Source organism: Lichenostomus cassidix, chromosome 2, assembly GCF_008360975.1.
Source record: "Lichenostomus cassidix isolate B80296 chromosome 2, HeHo_3.0, whole genome shotgun sequence".
Lineage (NCBI taxonomy): Eukaryota > Metazoa > Chordata > Aves > Passeriformes > Meliphagidae > Lichenostomus > Lichenostomus cassidix.
This window is the reverse complement of record NC_139482.1, coordinates 36,656,318-36,679,563: the sequence shown is the minus strand read 5'-3', so window position 1 is coordinate 36,679,563 and position 23,246 is coordinate 36,656,318. Positions and strand designations below refer to the sequence as shown.

Here is a 23,246-nt window from a genome sequence, read left to right as displayed (position 1 = left end):
AAAACAAAATTAGTGAAAATGTTCTAGAATTATAGACAAAGTATAAATGGAATTCCTAGTAAGGAAACCAATGACCACAAAAATCAACTTAATCTAGAACTGTCTCTTTTGAATAGAGATACACTACTCCAATTCTAGCACACAAGGTGATTCTGAAGAACTCAGTTTGAGGACACAAATTTTATTTAAGTTTTCATCCACAGTGACAGACTACAGAGCAAGAAGAAACTGACACTTTCTGTGCAACAGGCTCAAGTCACAGCTGTAACAGCTGCAAGAGAATGTGCTGGCACCAAGGTCTAAAGCCATGAAACAGCCCTCAAAGTAGACCATGCCATCTAATTCTGACTAAAGTATACAGCTGGCAGAAAAAATGGATTTGAATGTATTTTGTGACAAACTGCAGGTGATGCTCATCAAGAACTGCTAAAGATTGTATCACCAGTGGGTTCTAAACCACCACCACAGTTTGAAAAAGACACAGAAATGTACCCAATCAATGGCAAAACAAGGTGCAGGAAGAGGCACAGTCAGCTCAGAGACACTGAAATTGTAACAAGTCACCTTGTGAACACCTGGCAAAGACTGCATTAGCTGCAGGTTCAAGAGAGAATATTACTATTTTGATTGTACTTCTAAATGGATGTCATAAGATACCCAATTACTTCAACATTTAAAAATTTATCATAGAACAACTGGAGGGGCAAAGTATATTTAGGACAAGCCTATATCTAGCTGTGCCATGAATTTACTTGTAAGCATCTTAAATGCTGACCCATACAGGGAATGAGACATCTTGTATGGAACTGTAAAAACGTGATAAAACCTTCTGAAACTCTCAATAAGAAACAGTAATCAAAATTTTTTTAAACCACTTTATTCAAACCTGAACACCTCAATATAAAACTAAACACTGGTGAACTGTCATTTTCCTTGCTAAACCCAGATTACTGCAAATTTAAAATCTGCACAAGTAAGTTTCTATCAGTTCAACATTTAAATAGACTAATTAATCTCTTCTGACACACTTTGTAGATTGCATATAATGAAAATAACTAAAAGAATTAGTGCAATATACTGGACTGATCAAAATAAAATGTACTTTGGAAAACAAAGTTCCAAAGTTCATTACTGACAGACAGCAGTACTTATGTTACAGATACAGGAGCATCATTTATTACTGTTCTAGCCATAAAGGAAGAACTCAGAACCCCCTTTGATTAGAGAGGAAAAAAATTAGCTTTAAGTAACTGTACATTCTGTATACCTTTAAGCAACTCTTAAATATTACAGAAAGTATTAAACAAATGTAGACTACAATGCAGAGTACCTATTTACAGTACATTAATATCCAAATTTAAAATCAAGTTGGATGTACATTATCGTTAGTGCACTATTTTTTTCCTTAGGGGAAAAACAAACTGTAATGGCCAGCAATGATCAGAAACAAGAAGGAAGTCACAGACACCGAGTTTGTTGTGGTTTTACTTGAAGAGCTCTTACAGTTTGTAGAGGACAAAAAACCCCATATCCTAAGTTGTAGACTTGAATTTACTGGTCTGTACCCTCTGAACAGATTAGAAATGAAGTTAGACTTGTTTCATCACTTATTCATTAAGATAACTAATTGGGTTGATATAATTTACATACAGTGTACCAACTAAAATTCCACTTTCTGGCAAGCATAGGATTCTTATAATTGTTAATGCAAGTATTATTTGTAATTAAATTATTAAACTATGGAATGTATAACTAAACAGTGGATACCTGCAGAAACAACTGGTTGCATCAATACTGCAAATAAGTTTAAGTAATTTTTAGACCCTGTTTCTAAAGAGGTTTTAAAGCACAATTGAGAATTATGAAAAGACCCAATTCTATTTATTATATTAGTGATCAGTATTGAGGCTACAGGAACTGGCCAATTAGGTCCACAGAAAGTAGTTCTTCTACACCCCTAATAATAACAACTGATTTTTAAAACCTTTCAACTGAAGGAAGTTTATTCTGTTTCCATCTCTCCTCTACTGCTGAAACATTACAGCCAGTGGTGGATACATGCATGTTAAAATTTTAGGTCAAAAGAAAACTCTGTATCATGAACTTGACTATTATCATAAGTCTCTTCGCTGTTTGGTAGCTGTACTGGACCAGGTTAAGCACTCCAATTCCATGGTTATTAACAGTTAGGAAGCAGAAGAATATTCAGAACAGTTTAAAGCAATTGATCTTTTAGTTACTACAACATTGACTCTTGGGTGTTTGTGTGGGTTCAGTAAGGTCTACTCCTCTTCCTCTGGCAGAGCTGGCTCCTACATTCTGTGGTTCATTCTTGGGTAATTTTTTTGCTGTAAGATGAACAGGAAATAAGAGTTAAACCTGAGATTTTACTAAGATTAAATCACCTGAGGACACAAAACACATTATATGTGAATCAGTATACTCTTTGTATAATCTGATTTGATTCAGTGCATTGGTAATGAAAGAAGTTAAGACACTTGATTTCTTCATAATTAGCTACCTTATCCATGATTTCTAGGAGTGAAATACACTGGTAACTTGAGCAGTAAAATGTATCTGCACAGGTATGCTATGCCAGTAAATGACAGCTCTTGTGGGAATCCACCCACACAGAACAGGCTTTAAGATCAGGATGTTAGTGCAAAAATATACAGAAACATTGAAAAGGCACAGAACACAGACAGAAATGGGTCAAACAGTTCACAGATATCCAGCCAGAATAAGTGTTTGCAGACAACATATAAAATGGCCCTCAGCACCAGATCAAACCTCTCCTATTTTTTTCAAGCTGTTTCTTTTCTCCAGCTCTTATGAGTCAATTGACTGGTACTTTCTTTGTTGTCCTTGTAGGTCCAAGGTGAAAAACAGAGGTGAAAGCTGTTACCCTTCTGAGCAGTAGCTTCTCCTAGATTTCTCCTAATCAGAAAATTGCCAAGTTGAACATGAAAGGACTTGCATGGGCCTATCTTGCCAGGACCCAACAACCACCCTTGCTCTACAGTTTGGCTGAATGGTTTCACTCCAAATTAATTACTTCTGTCAGCCTTTTTAAAGAACGTTTTCTAAAATGAATGAAACCCAGCCAAAAAAACTGCAGAGCAGACATCAGCATGTTGTGGTGCTAGATAACCTCAGGGTGCTAGGCAAAAGGGTGTGCCACAAGGATCTTCTGAGGTCCCTTCCAACTTGGGCTGTTCTACAATTCTGTGATAAAACCCAAGAATCCAGATGGTACTAAGCTGCTGAGCCAGTACAAAGGGGCAATGCACCAATAGAAAAATGTCTTCAGAGCAATGTTGTTTTGAATTCTAGAACTGTATGTAGAACTGAATCTGAACTGTATCTGAACTTTAACTGGTAGTTCTGAATGAGTGCTGAAGCAGTCAATTTTTTTCAACACTCTCATTTTTCATCTTCTTGCAGGTTTGAAGATACTTACATATTTATACATGGTCCTGATACTGCATTCACATTTTGCAGGCCATTCCAAATACATGCAATACTTACAGCCTCATCAAAATTTCCTTTCAGAGTCTATTGCTGCATAGATCTTGTTCTGATTCACTGACAAAGCTGAATTTCACCCCACTGATGTAAAAGAATACTCACACAGCCAAACAACATTGCAGACAAAACACACAGTTATTAATTGGGCATAGTTTTCCTGAAATTTACTTTGTAGACTTCATTAAAATATAGAAAACCAAGAATTATTGTTGATATCTCAAATTAGAAAAAAACCCAACCAACCAAAAAAATCCACCTCAAGCTTTGGGGATTTTTTTTTTTTAAACAGGATGCAAACTGCACCATTAAACACAATTTTGAAATTTCACCAGAACAGTGTAATTGAGCATTTCTGTACCATTAAATGCAGGCCTATCTTGAACATTTATGAGAAAAATATAGTTTCCTGTCATACAGTTAAGTGTTTGTGTCTATCCCCCCTCTTCAAGTATTTATAGTTAATATGAAGCAAGTACTTGTTATAAAGTGTTGCTATAGCGATAATTTAATTTGCATTTGCTGGAAGTTTGAAGGACACCACAAATTACCTTCTGCTCTGACTTGGAAAGCAAAAGATTAAGACCTCTTTAGAAACATTTAATTTTAACAGCAATGATGTTTTTTCACAGAAAGTGGGTTAGAGAGCTGCAACATACAAAACATTTAATGAGGTTATTTGATGCTATACATTACTATTACCCACTATAGCATCTACTATAATTAAGGTTACTACAAAATAGATTAGTGACCAGCCTAAAAATTAATTCTTTCCCCTCTAGCATCAAAGGTTTATTAATAATTAAATACAATTTCGGATATATCAATGGAATACAGAAAAATTAGGGGTTTCTACTTACTACCACATGTTAGCATCTTTACAGAAATCCCTAAGATTATGTTAGGTCTAAAAATATATGAGTAGATTTACTTTTCACAAGCAGTGTCCTTTACTTATAACTTGGACACTGAATTTAAGCACACATTGCCCATTGCCATCTATGGCACAGCTTTTAGATGTCAGATAGCTGCTTAAACAGAATTAAGCAAATAAAAGGGCCTAAGGAAACTTCAATGCCAGAAGTAATTTAGGTGAAAAATTAAGATCTTAGGTCAGGAAGATTGTCATGGTCTGAATCTCATGAAAACCATTCCCTTTAAGTTCTCAGTTTGTTCATGAACTCACCAATTGCCATGAATATTTCATTTACGTTCATAGATGTTTTGGCAGAGGTCTCCATGAACAATAAGCTGTTGTCATCTGCATAAGCCTGTGCTTCCTGAAAGTTACATTAAGAATACATTACTTCAATAAAAAAAAAAAAACAAAAAAACTCATACAATCATTACACACTGTACTTTTAATTGCTACAAAGGAACAATCTTTACAGAATTTTGAAAGAAAGACAGTTGGTTGAAATGCTCATCTGACAGTATGTTATTCAGCAGCTATGGAGAAGTTACAATTCCACCAACCAGCTAAACAACTAGAAATTGAATCTGAAAGATCCTTACTAATCTTAAAAATATCCAGATGGAAGAATCTCGGGCAAAACTTAATAAATGAAAATATTTATGAAAGAGGCAACCTTAATGCAGAACACTAGTTCTGATACCAAGAAAAATAAGCTTCAGAAAGTGCCATCAAAAGTCAGCAAGTCCAGTATTATCCTCGAAAAAGGTAGTTTGTGAACTATCTTGAATATTTCAAGCACTGAGGCAGATGGATCAGAACAGTTTCATTATCCTGATACAAATTCATAATTACAGCAAATAAGCAGTATTAAGTATTTTGCCATGTTACCTCCCTCTTCAGTATGAATTTTCACCTGATACACTGCTCATAAAACTTTACTATTTTTGCCACTTCTTATTAGTCAATTCAGCTGAGAATCTCCAACATCTTATGATTATGTAACTACCTTTGTATCTAATAAGAAATCTGCAAAAAATATGAACTACAGGACACCTATGATAAGCATAATCTACAGCACTATATAATTATTTAAGTGATACCTGCTCAGATCTATGTAATTATACCTGAATCTACACATTAACAAATACCTAGAAATCTAATACATGATTTGCAACAGGAAAGGCCTGTCAAGTCCACAAGGACCCCATAAATCCACAGCAGCAAACCCCCTAATATTTGAAAAATATTAAGTCTGTAATTGTTCAAAAAATAGTACAGATAGGTCTACTTTGGTAGTCAAATTTGATTACATTATTAACTGCAGTCATGGATGAAATTTTTGTTAAATACCACAACTTTTCATAAAACACCAAAGTCTCCTATTAATTGTCACGGAAGTAATAAAATCAGAAAACAGGCAGAAAAACACCTAAATCACTGCTACCCTTTGTAATTTAACTCTCTTTAGTTACAAAAGGATTCGTTACTATATGTAGCTGTTGTCTCACACAGTGACCCCAAACATAGACTAAAAACATAAATTAATTACTAATTACTGAGTAATTAATGACTAATAAATAGTATCTTAATTAAAAGTCAGTCAATTGTGAATGGACCAAAACTATCTGCAGTAAGTTTTATTCACTTTGGAAGCTATTTTCTGATTACTTGATTAAACTTTCTAGAAGATAAAATACACCAGTGAGAGCACAGATATGATCACTAAATCAAAAGAAATGCCACGAAAAGCTCAATTAAAATTTGAACACTGCTTCAACAGTGCAGCCTATGCAAGTTAGGCACACCAATCAGCTTTGTATCATATGATAATCAAAATACTCTGGCTGACAAGGCAGACAGAAGAGTTTTCACTGAGTTACTTCTATATCATCTATTAAAACTCTAGTCACCAGTAATTTCGGGTAGAAGACAGAAGGAGGTCACATAAAAGAACACATTCAATTAGCCTTAAAGATACGCAAATAAATTAATTATTCCTCAAAGTCAAATTAATTATTCCAAAAAGTCTATTCTTCCATATTACTTGTACAGAAATAGGTTTTTCGGTAGCATGTATAATTTATTTAGTCTCAGTTGACATTTATATTTAACAGCATGACCTCCATAACAACTAGCTAGGCTATGCATATAAGCACCCCCCAGGTTTATTTACTATTTATTCAAACAAAATGCAATTTCTATGAACAAAAGTTATGTACATACCTGGAAATCCACAGCTCTTTTGTTAGCTAGATCAGCTTTGTTTCCTGCTAAAGCTATTACAATGTTAGGACTTGCTTGTCGCTGAAGTTCTTTGACCCAATTTTTCGCTCTGGCAAAGGACTCCTGTTAATGATTGCAAAATGATGCAACTGAGTTTCAGCATCCTTTTGTACTCACCTATTATCCCCATCTCTGTTATCTACACTTCAAGCAGAAAAGGCCAATGCAAGGCTGGTACCTTAGTCCAAACTGTCAGCTGAGCTTTTAAAATTAAACATTCCTACCTCAGTTCTCAACTGTGCTTAGTTGGGATAATGCTGAAGTAAGCAGATAGGAAGATCTTTGTGTACACAGAGTAAGGAAAGAAGTGGTTAAGAGGGAAAATGGGAATTTCAGTTTCTCTGGAAAAATCAAGAGTACAAACAGCTATATTGAAAAGGCCTCAAAATTACTTTCTACTTACTGAGGACTGCTCATTATGGTACACGATTTCTAAGGTCTTTTGAGAATTTTGGGTTTAAAGTCTCATTTTATCAGAAACAAGCAAAGCTTATCTAAGTTCAAATAAAAAGAAAAAAAATCAAATAACCATAGCTTTTGGCCTCAATAGACCAATGGCAGCTTGTGCTACCTTTCCAATCCTCAATCAAAATTTGCAACAATACAATACTAAAATAATGCCTTTCACTATCAGAAATAAAAGCGCCACTAGCAATGTGATGAGAGTAACAGCTCAAAATTGGCGAAACTATTTAAGGGTGTGTTAGAAACACATCTACAAGAGAATTTGCCTTCTTTCTCTCTTTTTAGTACAATAAAACCCCCAAACAACCCAACCCTAGAAACAGTCTTTTAGCCAGAAAAGTTTATAGACACAAATTGACATTACACAGTGCAATATAAAATGAGCAATCTGGTACAGCAGAAGGCATCCCTGCCTGTGGAAGGAGCGTTGGACTAAAATGACCTTTAAAGGTTTCTTCCCATCCAAGCCATTCTATAATTCCACGAAACGATGAATTGACTCACACAAGTCAGTAAGAAAAAAATAAGAGAAGATGAGTGCAAGACTGGTAACTTCCAATTCCCCCTTGTGCCTCCCTAATGCAGTACTTACCTCATTTGTAATGTCGTATACCACTATAGCTGCTTGCGCTCCTCTGTAGTACATGGGTGCTAAACTGTGGTACCGCTCCTGCCCAGCTGTATCCCAAATTTCAAATTTTACCGTTGTATCATCCAGACATACAGTCTGGGTTAGAAAAGCAGCTACAAAAAAGACAGAGGTGCTGAAACTAGAAGTTTGCTTATATCTCTATATTCATATAAAGTTACGTTCACAGAGATGCAAAACAATTCAAGCCTACTATTAAAATATTGCAGGTTTGGTGCAAGCATTAGCTGACAGACTAACTCTGATCAACACAGAAGAGTTATTTAAACAACCAGACCTTCCTCAAATTAGACATAAGAAAGCAAGAATTGGAAAGAATTCCCTTTTTTGTAATAGTGAATCTGAATAATCATGAGCTTTCTCTTAAACCTTCTAGATACAAACTGCTGAAGCAGGATGAAATGTATTACAGAGTATCAGCAACAGAACCTCATCACACCATAATCCAACAGTTCAGGCATTTTCTGTTCTATACACTTGTATTACTTGAATAGCATCTTACTGACAACTTTACTTTAGCTAACAGGCCTGGAAGAAAGAAGCACTTAAAAAATCTTGTTTTCAAAGCAGGTATATTTCTGACTTTGCAAGTGACCTCAGGAATTAACTTTAGCATAATTTCAAGAGCCTACAGTTTCAGGGAAAGTTGCTGCCATTGCTACTACAGCTGAACGCATTACCATAAATAATGCTCTTCCAGTTACAGAAAATACTAAGTAACTACTTCCAAGTCTTCAGTTGCTCCTAGTAAAACTTTTCCATTCAGATTGAGGTACAATCAAAAGAATGGAAGTGAGTGCCCACACAACACAGAAACCAGTATTACACAACTAAGCAAAGCCCATTACTTGGCTTTAGTGGGAACTCTGATCACCAGGCACAATGAGAGACTGTGGCCAATTTAAATCAAATCTCTGAACAGACACTGACCCGTAAATCTTACATACCTGGGATATGATCTCATCCTACATTCTCTGAGACACCATAGCCTACGAATCACTGCAAAACTGCTGTAACCTTCAACTCCACTCATTACAGAAACCAAAATGAGGCCAATCTTGCTTTGTAAAGGACATTGTAAATAGCATGCATAAGTGTCCCTGTCTCAGCTGTGAGCAGCAGCTGCATGGTACTTAGTTGCTGGCTGGGGTTAAACCATGACCAGAAGCTGACTCCTTAAGTGGTCAGGTGCTCCTGCTTCGGGGGTATTAGCATCCATCACAGATGAGCAGGCAGGCTGGAGAAGGTAAAGGCTTTGATGTTCCAATGTTAAATCAACATAAATCTCTCTAAATGCTACATATCCGAACACTGGTAAAACAGGTTCCACTTGGCAGCTCCCTAAGCAGCCCAGAACCAAAACAGAATGAAAAAACACCATACATCCTGCATTAAACTAAGGGCTTCCTCCTCAGAAACAGTTCAATACAGTATTTCTCCAAGGCAGAGAAAAGATGTTAAGCAAGTGGATTTTGAAGTTCTCACAGACATTATTCTCTTAACAGAAAAATGTACCTACACTCCATAAATAAACATATGTACTTGGAAAGAGGATTAAACAAGTGGTTTATTCTATGCAATCCTCTTGTTTTTGTCAAAAGGAACATTTCAACCACCTTAAAATGCCACACAATTTCTGCAAAAAAGATAACTTTCTTCTGTCTTGCCAAGGCCATAGTAAATTGACAATTAATTACCTGTGTTAATAATTATCCGAAAATCTATCATCTTTAACAGCCATACTTTTGTCTTAAGCAACTAACAGGCATTGCTACACTAGTCTGAAGTGGCAAAACCACAACACCACCATCCAACATGTCTGCCTTAAACTGCGCTCCCTTTCAGATGTTTCTATCCAGATTCACAATGCACATAAGCCTCTCTTTGTTAAAAGGCCCTTCTGTACACAAAGAAAATTACGCCTTAGGCAACTACAAGTCACACAGTTAGACAGTTTTCTCTATAGAAAAGTTTTCTGAGTCCCAACATTGCTCTCAGCTGTATTATATAGCATTTCTTTGTTTCTATTTTATATAGAAGAGGCACAAGTTAATACAGATTACACTAAACCTTACATATCTGACCTTGAACTTAGGCTCTTGTTTAACCTTTGTTTAGATTTTGAACAGGGCTGAAACAGGTCTGAAAAACCAAAGAAGGTTTGGGTTATCCCAAGCACTAAAACAAACTAAACAGAGGTTAAATGACTAGGAGATCACTGAAATGGAACAATGAATTTCACTTAATATTAACAGTTATTTTTTAAACTAAAAACCTTGTCAATATTGGAAAGTTAATTTGCTACATATCTTTGAGAATGCTCTCTGTATCACCACACAGCTGTGTATCAGAGAACACAGAAACTTTCATACTAGCACCTCTCCTAAAGCCATGATAAAACCTGCAAAGCCAAAAATGTGTATTAGTAAGATTGCTCAAGTAGAAAATATGTGGTTATCTATTTATGCTGACAGATACAAAAAATAAATACATGTAACAGCTAGAAATAGGGCAAAAGAAGAATGCAATGAAATTCAGCTTGTATTTATTTTTGTAAGCTTAGTAGAGCTTTTACATTTCAACAACTGTTGGTGTGTGAAGACACATCCAGACCACTGAAAGGCCTTCACATAATTATTACAAAGGAACAGACTGACTCATGCAAGCTGCAACAGCAACTGCTGGAGAGTATTTATCAAATCATAAAATCCATACTTTTTAAAGTCTGTATGCTGTTAGGTAGTTATAGGATATGTTTAAATTTATCCAAGGAGGTACACAGCTCAAAGCAAAATACAATGTAACTTAAGAAATCTGTCAAGAGGAAGAGTGTGATAAATTCTGATCACAGTTAAACAGATTTTTTTTTTTAATTCTAGTAGCCAGCACCTGTTTTGTTTGAAGTCACAAAACAGAAAAAACAGCACAATAAATTCTGTGATTACTAACACAGAAATATAGCCAGAAATGTAACAAGTTCTCCAAAATCAAAACCAAAGTCAGCATGCATAAGTGACAAACACAAGCTTTTGGGAAGATTTAGTGCTGGGTTTTTTTTCATAGAAATTAAGCTCATAATTCTTATTAAGCAGTTATTTCACGCATTAAGCATACAGCACAATTAAAAGAGCCACACACCCACTTACAAACAAAATGTAACATTAAGCCCAGGTTTCAAAACTTTGCAGTTCAAGAATACATTTACTACCTCCCCTTGAATGGGACATTTGCTCCAGCCTTGCAACAAGTATGTTTAACTTAGAAAGTTACAGTTTTAAATTACTGACACAGGGCTCAGATTTGATCCTTGCTGTCAATGATCCACTCTAGAAGTGCCACTAGATTAAAGGTTTTCAAGGGCAAGGCAATATAAAAACTCAACATGAAACCAAGTAACAGATAATTTTCTCACCTCCAATCGTACTTTCTTGAAATTCATGAAACTGTCCTTTTACAAAACGAAGCACCAAACTTGATTTGCCAACTGCAGACTCTCCTAAAAGTACTAGTTTGAACTGGCAAATTTTATTTCCAGCATTTGGCCCATTGGGCCTTGTTGCTCCTCGATTAGCCATGTCCAAATTAGAAAGGAGTCCTTTATTCCAACAGCTTTTGAAAGCAAGTTCCACTGAGATCTGAATCCTGGTTCTTCAGCCAGTAACAACCTATTTATGAAAAGACAGTGGGTGCATTAGATTTACAAACCAAGTAAGAAAAGTCTGATTTGCTAATGCAACATATATTATATATAACTTCACCTAGTATTTACCAAAGTCAACAGTCCAGAGTACAGGTACCATCACTGCTGAGTTGTCAACTATAGCCAGAATTTATGACACATGAACCAGTTATCTTCTTCAACACCTAGTCTTCCCATTAAAGCTTCAAATTAGAACATTAAAATCCAATTATGTTTCTTCTTGCAAGACCTCAGTCTGTTATTGCTTAGCAAGTCAAGACTGATGCATAACACAACAGATTCAGACCTTCAAACTGCCAGTAGAATAAAAAATTACAAGACGCAGTAACTTTTCATAATTATGTTATTGCTAACCAATATTCCGAAGTCAGCACCACTGAAGGATGCTAAAAAACTGAGCAAATTGGGAAAACTCAAACACCACAGTGACTTCTTTGAAAGTGTAGTTCATCAATCCACTTCTATCACATCAAATTTTCTTAAATAAAAGTACTTATCTCCACATACAAACCAGTAATACCCTCTCTAATTAACAACTGTAGTGAGAAGCAAAAGTGAAGCCTTCCATATGAAAACCAATTGTCTTGACCAGTAAGAATTCCAGTCCACTTTGTACAAGCCACCAGAGAACTACCATATGATGATAAATTTCTATTTCCAGTATTTACACATGTCCTAGATCAATATTAACAACAGAGATCTTTGTTAAGAACAAGTATGAACAGCATACTGCTTCATCTGCCTACTCTTCTTTCCAGCTGCTTAAAAAAAACCCCACCCACAGTACTTATTCATATGGACAGGGAAGCCTTTAGACTCTGCTGGTACCACTTCTAACCCCAGTATTTATGGTTTTACACTCCTAACAGTAGATACAAAACAAAGAACACCCCAAACCCAGCCAATACTTTTGTCCTACTCCAGCTGATTATTTATTTGCATTGAGAACACTTGGTGGAGATACAGCTTTTCTAACATCTAGGATGCAAGTTAGGTAAGAGTACATGCTCCTAGTATGAAAAATGGCTTCAATACATATGTTGCAAAAAAGCAAACATAATAGTTTCAAATTACTTCTCGTTCTTTATTCCTTGTGGTAAAGCAACTACATTTTAAACCAAGCAGTAGTCTTTAGCCAACTTCCTATTTCAAACCCCTTAGCACACAGATAGAGCATTTCAGTTTTTTACAGGCCTAGCTCAGATGCTAAGCCTTCCATCTCCTTTTCACTCAATCCAAGTCCTGAAGAACCTCCTTTCCTGCAAAGTGCTTCAGCAGTCTAGCTGAACTCTACCCTGTAGTAAGATATTCCCTTACAAAATGATATTCATAGAATAAATGAGAACAAAAATCTTAGCATTATTTACTGAATAACATAAGAGCTGAAAAACAGATATTCTGTTTCTCATTGTAAACAGAATACAGGTCTTAAAAAATATTTTCAACATCTTAGAAATACTTCTGTTTGCTCATGTTGCTCCTTTTTTCATTTCCCAAAATAATTTACCTTCTTCAAGGTAGAATATAACAATTTTGCATTCTGTCTTGAGTTTGTGTTCTATTTGACTATTACATCATACTTAAATCAAATATTTGTATACATAAAATTTTAGTTGTACAACTAGTAAGTGTCACATTTTAGCTATATACTCTTAAAAATGTGTGAAAGTGTTCCACAGTAAAAGAAAGAAGCAAAAAAGGCCCTGTAAATCCTACCATCATTCCTATTAAATACCATGTTTATTCTATACTAAGTTTCTTTTTCATAAACTAACTTTGGTGGAGTATTTCAGAATACAGGAATGGATCCAGTTATTTTAAAAATACCAGACCTTGAATCCTTACACCATAAAACGACGATTTTGCACTCCTAGTGTGTTGGTTCTCAGGCAAGACTCTGCCCCCTCCACACTGCTGAAATATGCTTCAGACGTTGTGGAGTGATTTGGATAAAAATGGATCAGTGATAACAGTCAATCTTTCCCTAACTGTACTACAAAAGAGAAAGCAGCAAGGCATAACCAAAATATAGGTGGTTCAGAAGACTGTTAGCCATTTATTTATCTTTTCCTTTGGAAAATTTATGAAGACAATTACGTGATTTCTGTTTCAAAATTAAAAAAAAAAACTGTTTGCTATAGCATTCTAGTGTGTTTGGACAACCATGAAATAATTTAAAACCCTTTAATCTTAATACATCCCATGTTTTTCTAGACTCTGTAGCACTCATAAAGACATAAGGACAACATCCAGTGACCATGTGACTTAGTACTCCTGGAAGCAAGTGACTTCTAGATGACACACAGTGAGGAAATCAATCCACTGCACAGGTTACTTGCTATGACTGCTTTTTCATTTGCTGTTTCCCATACTGAGAGCAAAAGGAGGTATGAGAGAAAACCAGGCGATTTAACTTGTATAATATTTATCAGTTTCACCTGAGCATTTACAGCTTGCAGTTAATTCAGATTTTTATCACTTGCAAAACAGTAATTACTACCCCTTGCAAAACTACTTCAGAACACAAAGCTGACACAGGATGTCAAGAAAAATATCTAGTTCGATTTTTATAGATATCCAAGCTACAGAAGCTGTAGTTATCAGAGAACTTCAAAGTTTACACTCTTACAGCATCCCTCCCCCAAAATCATTCTAGACAGTCAGATACCATGTACAAAAACAACCAGCTGTCAAGCTGATAGCAGACCACATTACCTGAAAGGAAGGCCATCTAAGAAACGTACTGCAAACCTCATTCATTCAACAGTCACATTAATACATCTAATAAATTAATAATAAAACCTACTAGTCGTACCACCCACTTTTCAACAGCTCAGGATAAAAAAAAATGCAAGACTGAAAACCTGAGAGAGCACATCCAGATGATTTTGATACATTAAAAAAGTCACTAACACTTTCTATAAGTGTATATGGAAATCATCATCTTTTGAAGTTTTATATGATGCCAAAACTCTGTAGTTAAGGTTCACAACACGGCAGCATACATACACAATAAGCAAGTGGACTATCTGCTCAATCTGAAGAGAAGCAGTACTAGAGTTTGACATAGCCACGACAGAATGGTTTTGGCCTGTTCTTTCCACATCTCTGAGCTGAGCTCAGTGCCTCACAAAGGTTCAGAAGTAGATTTCAATGCTACAGTCTCCCATGCACACTCCACATCTCAGGTCATATTCATTCTCCTATTCCTTAATTCATCAGTAAAATACAAACCTGCAGAGCCCAGAAGGAATACTACACTCAGTACACATACACTGCAAACTCAGCTCTGGTGAAAATTTCCTGGAAAAAAGTCCACCAATATGTCTCCCTTTCTTCTCGCCTCCCAATTTTGTATGCTATGCAATCAGTATGCTTGGAATAGGCAAAGAAAGAAAGCCTTGATAAGACATTTTCATTCACCTACACAAAAGCAAGTACACAACACTTGGCTTGAAACAAGCTCTTAAACAGTTACATATGGGAGTTATGCAAGGGATCTACTAATATAAAAATCTGCTGAAGAAAATACTACAGAAATTTCTAAGATGGATGGCTTCACATGGATGGAAATGAGGGAGATTTCCTTACTTTTATAGAGTTTAACATGAGAACTCCATATTAAAAGGCAAAGTCCATTTTGCAATCTTGGGCACTACAAATACATAGGTCACTCTGCTAAGTAGGAACGTTGTCTCTTCTCCTGTGTATTCCCCCCAAGACACAGCAGGCCCATGCTGAAATGCCAGAGCATTTTATTAGCTAAGTACCCCTGGTAATCCCACTGAGTTTACTAGATGCTGGGTATTCTCATCACTCCGGAAGAGGTATTTGTATGCTGCTAGATAGTCTGAGTTTTATTTATGACAGAGTCCTAAATATTTTAATAGAGCAAACACAAATCTTATTATGCTTGAGTCCGTGTACAAAATACCTACAGCCCCAGCCAATACGCACAAACTCACAATTTAGTGGCATAATTCAGTCATGTAAGCATAGGCACTGGCCTATTTTCAATTACAAGACAGCTAATACAGAAGTATCAAAGTAACACTGGTGACAAAAGCCAGCCTACTGAAGAGATTAAGACAGTGAGCACTGTTCCTACAATTAATGTGATTAAGTACATTATCAAATATAAAGGCCACACAAAAAAATTCACGATAAATTTAAAACTGGAACATTCCACCACTTTTATATCTCATAGCAAACAACAGTGTTTCTTACTAATAAACTTTTGTACATTTCATTAACACACACAAAGCATACAATGCTGAGGCTGCAACCATCATCGCTCTACTTTAAATTTCTTTATACTGGACTTTCTTGAAGGTTCTAAAAAGAAGTAATTAAAAACCCTTATCTATTAGCCACTCCTACTAACCGAATTTTCTGTTATTCCTTTCCAGGTCCAGCAGAATGAGTGTGACACCTTACTGCAGTGTTCAAGACAGTGACATCTAGCAAAACGCTTGTCACATGTAAACCAGTTTATATTGAAACATAATGAGACTTTAAGTTAAACAAGTGAATCAACACAGTCGCTGGAAAAAAATCATAGCCTTCCAATTAAAGGTAATAGCCATCTCCTAAGCTCATTGGAATGATGAATAGTACCAATTGCTCTCAGATAAACTGGTTTATCATACAGGAAATGTAAGTGATGAATATAATACCATTGTCTCTAGCCACCTCACTTCAGCCAACATCCACCTCTTCCTGACAATTCTTCTTATGGAAGAACAATACCTACATGCAATCTAGCCTGACTGTAACTCTGAAGAGTCTCTATAAAACTGGAAAAAATCGAAAATGCCACGATTTTTACTAGGCCTGAACACCACATGAAAGAAACTGATTATTTCAGCTGCTTAATTAGCTGTTTAGCCTCTCATTTCCATCCTCAAGCTCTGAAAGAGGGATAAGGTAGGAAAAAAAAATCATAAAAATGCTGAGAACAGCCCTTCGTGGCCTTGTTTGAAACATTTCGATAGCTCTTAAGCAATTCAACTCTCCTCTAAAACACAAAAATGCTTAGGTTTGTTCCTCCACCCTACCCTAGCTTTGTGTCTAGCTCCAGTTCAGTGCGATGCCCAAGCTATCCGGTATACTAGGCCTGCCGCGATCCCCCCGATGTCGCCGCGCTGTCGGGAGTATTTTACTTCCCACCTAGCTCACCGTCCTCCTTCCAGCCGCAAGTGAAAGGGAAAGCGAGGGACCCATCACCCAGCCTCCCGTATCTTACAAGCAGCGGGAGGAGAACAGCCCTCACGGCCGGCCCCAGACAGCGACAGCTCTCCGCAGCAGCGCCCGCACGCAGGGGAGGATCCCCGCTCTCCCGGGCCCAGCCCCTCCAACCTCCGCCGCCACCTCCCCTCCCCCGCGGCTCCCTTCCAGGCACAGGAATAAGGGGAAGTGGGAAAACCGGGGGCGCCATTTTGAGCAGGGAAGGGAGAGAGCAGCCTCCCCTCCCCGCACGCCGGGCTGCCCGCCTCGGCCACCCGTACCGCGGCACGACGCTCCCGCAGGCCCGGGGGAGCGGCCGCCGGAGAAGCCCGGACAAGGCGCGTCCCCCGCCGTCTCGCCGCCGCCGGGCCCCCCCGCGCCGCCACCGCCTCCTCACCTGGCCGGGGCGGGGAGCCGGCGCGGCGGCGCAGCGAGGTCCGTCCGTCCGTCCGCGCGTCGGTCGGGGCTGGCGGGCGCGCCGGGGTAGGGTGGGCGGAGGAGGGGGAAGAGGGGAGGCGGCTCCTCGGTGGGGGCGAGGGGCGGGGGCGCAGCCGTGCCTCACCCAGCCCCGCCGCCGACTTCCGCCGCCGCCTCTGCCCCGACCAAAACACACTCACACACACAACACGCACTTCCGCCGCCGCCACGTCACTCCCGCACGCGCCGTGCCCTTCCGGTTCGCCCGCGCCTGTCACGTGGCTCCCTTTCTCTCCCACCTGTCCCCTCCTCCTTTTGTTCCCTGTGCCTCCCTCCTGCCCGGCACTACTCGGCACGGCCGTGCTGCCTGTCTCCCGCGTCTCCCCTATCTCCCGTGTACTGTGCGGGCGGTGAGGCACTGGAAAGGGCTGCCCAGAAAAGCTGTGGATGTGCCATCCCTGGCGGTGCTCAAGGCCAAGCTGGGTGGGGCTCCCAGCACCCTGGGCTAGTGGGAGGCGCCCCTGCTCAGGGGTGATGTTTAAGGTTCCTCCCAACCCGAGCCATTCCATGATTCTATGCCAGTCGTCTAGGGAGTGCAGTGCAGGGGTGGGAGCACGGTATTGCAAGTCCTGGTTTAAAGCTTTAAAAATAACCAGTTTCCAAAGCAATTGGTCAAATGAGTTGAAAGGAGGAACTACTTTGAAAAATCTGAATTGCAATTAGAAATTTGCCTAAGTTTTTAAAATATTGAGCTAAATAAAAACATTTTAAAACTGATAAAGCCTTAGAGGTTGGCTCATTATTGTCAGAGTGCTAAAATCTTGAGAAAATGGGTTGCTAATATAGAACAAGTCCTGATTGCTTCACAGATGGATATAAATAATGTCTTGATTGCTTCATGGCGTGAAGCATGACCTTATGAGAGAGCAGGATAAGGACCCGTTGGTCACAGGCTATAAGTGGGTTGCATAGGAAACAACAATCATGATAAGTGTTTCTGCAGTATAGCAGCTTTAACAAGGTCTAAGAGTTGGCATTTGAAGGAAATAAAAAAAAAAAACCCAAACTGGTCAGATGTTTAATAAGTTTATCAATAATGGTATTTAGTAATTGGTACAATTTAATTACGATTGTTTAGATACTCCATCACAGGAAATACTGAATCAATGTTGCTTTATTCTCAAAATATGTTTTAGTTCAACCACATATATTTAAATGAAGCAAAAATTAAGTTTCGTAAAGCCTGTGGCCAGTATTATGCTAATTTCCCCTTCCCTAGTTTGGCACATCAATACTTTAACATACTGAAGTGAATGGAGTGAAAACAGATTGTTCTTTTCCTTTTCATCTTCATCAATTCTACTTTTCCATATACTTTTCCACTGGTACCAGTTTGGTCTCAGAGTAATAATTTCCCCATTCTGCTTTACTAAGTTGATCACTTACATAAGTGTTTTTTGAAAGGCCAATATGTGCCCTCAAAAAAAAGTAAAATAGTCTTTGCATTCACCAGTGATGTAGAATGCCAGACTAGCTCCAGAGAAACATGCTTGAAAGTGTACAAATCTTTTTGAGCTGTGAGTTTGCTGAATGTTTGTAAGAGTTGTCCTTTAAATCATGTAATCCTGCCCTAATATGCTGCTTATTTGCCAAAACCCTCTGACTGGTCTCAATGTGTTCAACTGGACTGCAGGATTTCCTGAGCAAACGGCAGATTGCTGATAATCAAATGTGTTTCACTACCTATCTGATGAGCATGCATTTGGGCACCAGATAGCATCCAGTCAACCTGGCAGCTGCTCGCTCACTCAACCTGCCTGCAGTAGGACACAGAGAACAGAACAGGAAGAACAAAGCAGGAGAACTTGTGGGGCAAGATGAAGACAGTGTAATAGATGAAGGAAAGAGGAAGGGAAAAGGCAATACAAAGAAAATCACTGGCTACCTCCCATACACAGACCCATGTCCAGCCAGTCTCCAAGCAGTAGCTGACGTGGAAGACATCTTTGTCTACCTCAATTTTTTATTGCAGAGTGTGATGCTGTGTGATATGGAATATCTCTTTGATCATTTCGAGTTGGCTGTCCTGGCTGTATTCCACTCCCAAGTTTCTGGACCATCACCGGCATACATCCCTGGGTAGGGCCGATGACAAAGTGGGGAAAAAAGAGAAAGTCCTCACCCTGTGCAAGCACTGTTCAGCACCATTCAGACTGCTATGAAGAAAATTAACTCCATCCCAGCCAGACACAGTACATACATGAACAGTTTTTGATGAAGAATATTACACTGAACCTTTAGAATGACTTGAACTAAATTCAATTCAGAGATTAAACACATCATACATGACATTTCATGTTTCACTTAATCTTCGCAAATTAAGGACCATAACATTTCATATGTAGGTATCATTATCTATGCTTCTAATATAAATAAATACTTTCTAAAATTGAAATAATCTTTCAAATTATCAGGTGTATCTGAAGTTCAAGGCTGAATGGAAGTTTTGATGCAGGAATTCTGTTCATGTGATACAGTTGCACTATTTAAAAGGGGGAAGAGGGGATAAAGTATTACTCGCACACATGAGATTAGAGAATTTTGCTCTTCAAAAGGATTTGAGCAGACTTCGGATGAATTGCAGTAGGCCGTTTTGCTGAAACTGCTTACATTAATGGAAAACTCACATGCTTTTTGTCTGTTAAGTACATAGGCAGTCCGTGGTTTGCATTATGTGATGGATGCACTTTGGAACTCAGATCCCACAGCAGCAGAGCTCTGATACTGTGTGTGTCTGTGCTGTTTGGAAGCTTGTGATACATGCAGGAGGTTCCTGCTGGTTAACTCACTGAGTGCAATGCAGAGCTGTAGCACATCTGTCTTGATTTGTGAAACATGCAAATTGTTCACACCTGGTTGACGCTGACATAGAGGGACAGCAAACAGCAAAGATTCACTGTGAATGTGTGAAATAGAGGCATGAGAGAATGTGGCAAATTCAAATGATAGAGTTCCAGTAACTGTATTTTGGGCTTGACAGGTCTCTATGAGTTCTGGTGGTGAAGACAAGTTTCTTCTGTTGTAGTCTGCACAAATAGATGTTGAAGGAAAACTCTGAAATCACATGGATAGTCCTACCAGTGGTCACGTTTTCATATTTTATTTCATTGTGGTTCATATATCAAATACCAAAAGTGAAACTGCTGGGTGATATTAACAAATTTATGTTAGTGGGTCATGGTTCCACCAGGTGGATTTCCGTCTACTTTGGCATTTCTCTGCAGAATTTTGCACTAGTATGTTCTGCTCAGCCTTTTTGTGTTTAAATCTAATGCTAGATGTATAGTTATAAGTGGAAATTTGCTTTAGAGGATGTGCAGAAACTCTATTGTGTTTGAACTTCCTGTTTTCTTTATGTGCTTTAACATTCTTTTTTTCTGTCTTCTATCTCTACTTGTGTACATTGTACCTACATTGGCTTGGTCATGTCATAACCTATAGAAAGTGTGCACCACACAGAAAATAGTAATTTTCTATCCATAAATGAATCAAATAATAAACCATGAAAGCAACTGGGCAGTAACAGCAAACTGCATGACAACACGGCTGACGTCCTCCAGGCATTTCCCAAAATTTGGAGTGTTTTACAGGGACTTCTCTGGCCTTCTTATGGATACCTTAAGGATATCTTAAAATACTTTAAGGAATCTACAGATTTAGTGCTTTGACTGTGGTTCATGCCAGCATGATAGTCAGAGTGAGAACTGTGTTGCAGAACATGGGGTTTTTGCAGTTCATAAAGAAAGTAAAATGCAGGGATTTAGACAGTTTTCATTCCTCAGTTTTAGCCTAAACAAGACGGAAAAAGGCATTAGATTGTGGGAACTGGATGTCAGAAACTAGTGAAATGGCAAGTACTGTTGAGGAAAAAAAGTGCTGCTGCAGAATGGAAAATTTTGTTCAGCTTTCTCTAGAGATCCTACTTTTTTAACATAGGAGATGACAAATTCATGCTGAAGTAAAGAAAGTTTTGATCTTTTTTTTTCCTAAAATTGAGTTCAATTGGTCTTTGCTAATTCATCAGCTTATCTTTAAAATTACAGGTCCTTTCTACTCCAGAAACATTCTTTCTGTGGTCAAAACAACTTTCTATATAAGAAGGAATGAATATGTACTGATTCCAGATTGAGAAGAATTATAGGAAAGAATGTATATTGTCAGTAGGTTTCAAATTGATTTATTAGGACCCACATTTCTGCAGAAAAGGCTAAAACCACAGAGAGGCAAAAAAAGAAGGATGAAGACTTCTGCTGTACTTGTTTCTACAATGGGCACACTTCTTACACGTCCAATTTCTATTTTTGCACAGCTGAGTGGATGCCTTCAGTTATCAAGTGTGGCCACCTACTGGGGAAAAACAAGGTAAAAATAAATCAGCAATGTATAGAATGTATAAAAATGATAATACCTTAAGCACAGGTAGAGAGCCAGCTAGAAATAAAACAAACACAAGGATAAAAAATTCAAGTCCCAGTTTCCTGTACCCTATTATTACCATTTAATTTTTACATTACTGTTCTTTGCTCTTCCTCTATATAAATAGTTCTCCCTTCTCCTGACAACTTTACTACATAGACATTGCACCTTACAGATGAATGGATCACAAGACATAACCAATCATTTTATTTATTAAGCTACAAAAAATTATTGCTTTATTTGGCAAGAACATTCTGAACTTCAAGTAACAACAAATATGATTGAAATATGAAATGAACTGAACACACTAAGACTTTACAAGAGCTTCTTTAGTTCCCATGTGGACACGAATGTTCCATATCAGCAGTGTGGTGCAGCCATGTCTACAGCAGAAAAACACACAATGTCTTTTGAAAATAGGCACCAACACTGCCACAGCTAGATCATAGTTGGCACTAACATGATGCTTCTTGCCTGAAGAAGACCAAGCTATGTTCACCTGTGCTGGAAGTTAGCTGATCATAGCACTGACGAGTACTGTTGGTGACTTGGGCAGCTGGAGCAGGACATCAGACAGTAGTGGCTGCCTCAGCCTCTCACCTTCCATTTGTAGAGAAGGAATTTAGTTTTAATTTAGCATCATTCATTTACAATCCTTATCAAACAAATGTTAGAGCAGAATAAAAAAATGGTAATAGCTGGTAATGTTTGTTGATTAATTACGATTAAGGTCTGTATATTTACCTAAAATGGGTTTTGCCATCATATGACTATAGAGAATGGAGCAGGATGTGATTAAATTTAGATGTTTTGCTGGGAAAAAGGGGATAGTTTGCTAAATGTCATCTGAGAAGAAAAGTTTTTTTAAGAACTGAGGGTCTGTTAAACAGCAGTGGAACTTGTTCAGTCTTACCCATGCTGCTTTTCTGAAATAATCCACATGTGTTTCTAAAAGGCAAATACAGTGGGCTAGATATAGGAGGTGTTGACTCATTTAAGACAAACAGCGAGAGCACTCACGTGTCTGATACTGGGGTAGTGCTGACGGGCTTCCCTCACTCACCCTCCGTGCCGTGTGTGGGTGGGAGCTGCGGTTTTCTCTAGAGGAACAGCCCCAGCCTAGAATATCTTAATAACATCTGACAACATTTATGAAAGGGGCTGTATTTTTTACTACAGTAATAAAGACTGAAAGTTTGATCAGACTTTTGACCATGTAAGACCTCATTTCAACCTCAAGATTCAACCCACCCGTCTGAAAGCTGGTAGATTTTCGAAGATTTAATAGTCGGTCTAAGCAATGTGCGACCTCTGCGGTTGGGCCTTTATTATTTTTCTAGACCATGACATTTGCAAAGCAGCCCAATGCAATTTATTTCCTGACTTTGGCCGAGGGGCATGAGAGGTAGAGGGGACGGCGGGCGCTGAGGGTGGTGGAGGGAGAGCTATGAGGGGAGATGGTGAGGCTGGTGCGAGGGGATGGCGGGGCGCTGGGAGGGGCAGGACGGGGGGCGCTAGGTGCGAGGGGATGGCGGGGCGCTGTGAGGGGATGGCGGGGCACTGTGAGGGGATGGCGGGGCGCTGTGAGG

At 38.4% G+C, this 23,246-nt stretch overlaps 1 protein-coding gene and 1 long non-coding RNA gene across 4 annotated transcripts in view; one reads left to right on the top strand and one right to left on the bottom strand.

The window, feature by feature from the left end:
• LOC146441155 (uncharacterized) overlaps positions 1-16,131 on the top strand; it is a 29,366-nt gene extending 13,235 nt beyond the window's left edge. Inside the window, exon 4 of the long non-coding RNA XR_014849800.1 lies at positions 15,948-16,131. This is a non-coding gene — a long non-coding RNA (uncharacterized LOC146441155). The remainder of the gene's footprint in view (positions 1-15,947) is intronic.
• Positions 1,149-17,426, bottom strand: RAB5A (RAB5A, member RAS oncogene family). 3 transcript variants are annotated; one of them, XM_085051071.1, is made up of 6 exons: positions 17,162-17,426; positions 11,251-11,503; positions 7,782-7,933; positions 6,665-6,787; positions 4,712-4,805; positions 1,149-2,348 (listed from the first exon to the last, which is right to left on the bottom strand). In XM_085051071.1, the coding sequence occupies exons 2-6, from the start codon at positions 11,411-11,413 to the stop codon at positions 2,233-2,235; spliced, it is 648 nt and encodes a 215-aa protein (XP_084907197.1). In that variant the 5' UTR covers positions 11,414-11,503; positions 17,162-17,426; the 3' UTR covers positions 1,149-2,232. The 3 variants fall into 3 exon arrangements, with proteins under 3 accessions (XP_084907197.1, XP_084907198.1, XP_084907199.1); XM_085051072.1 differs by having other exon boundaries at positions 17,046-17,167; XM_085051073.1 differs by lacking the exon at positions 17,162-17,426 and adding an exon at positions 16,596-16,675.
• Positions 17,427-23,246: the final 5,820 nt, after the last annotated feature.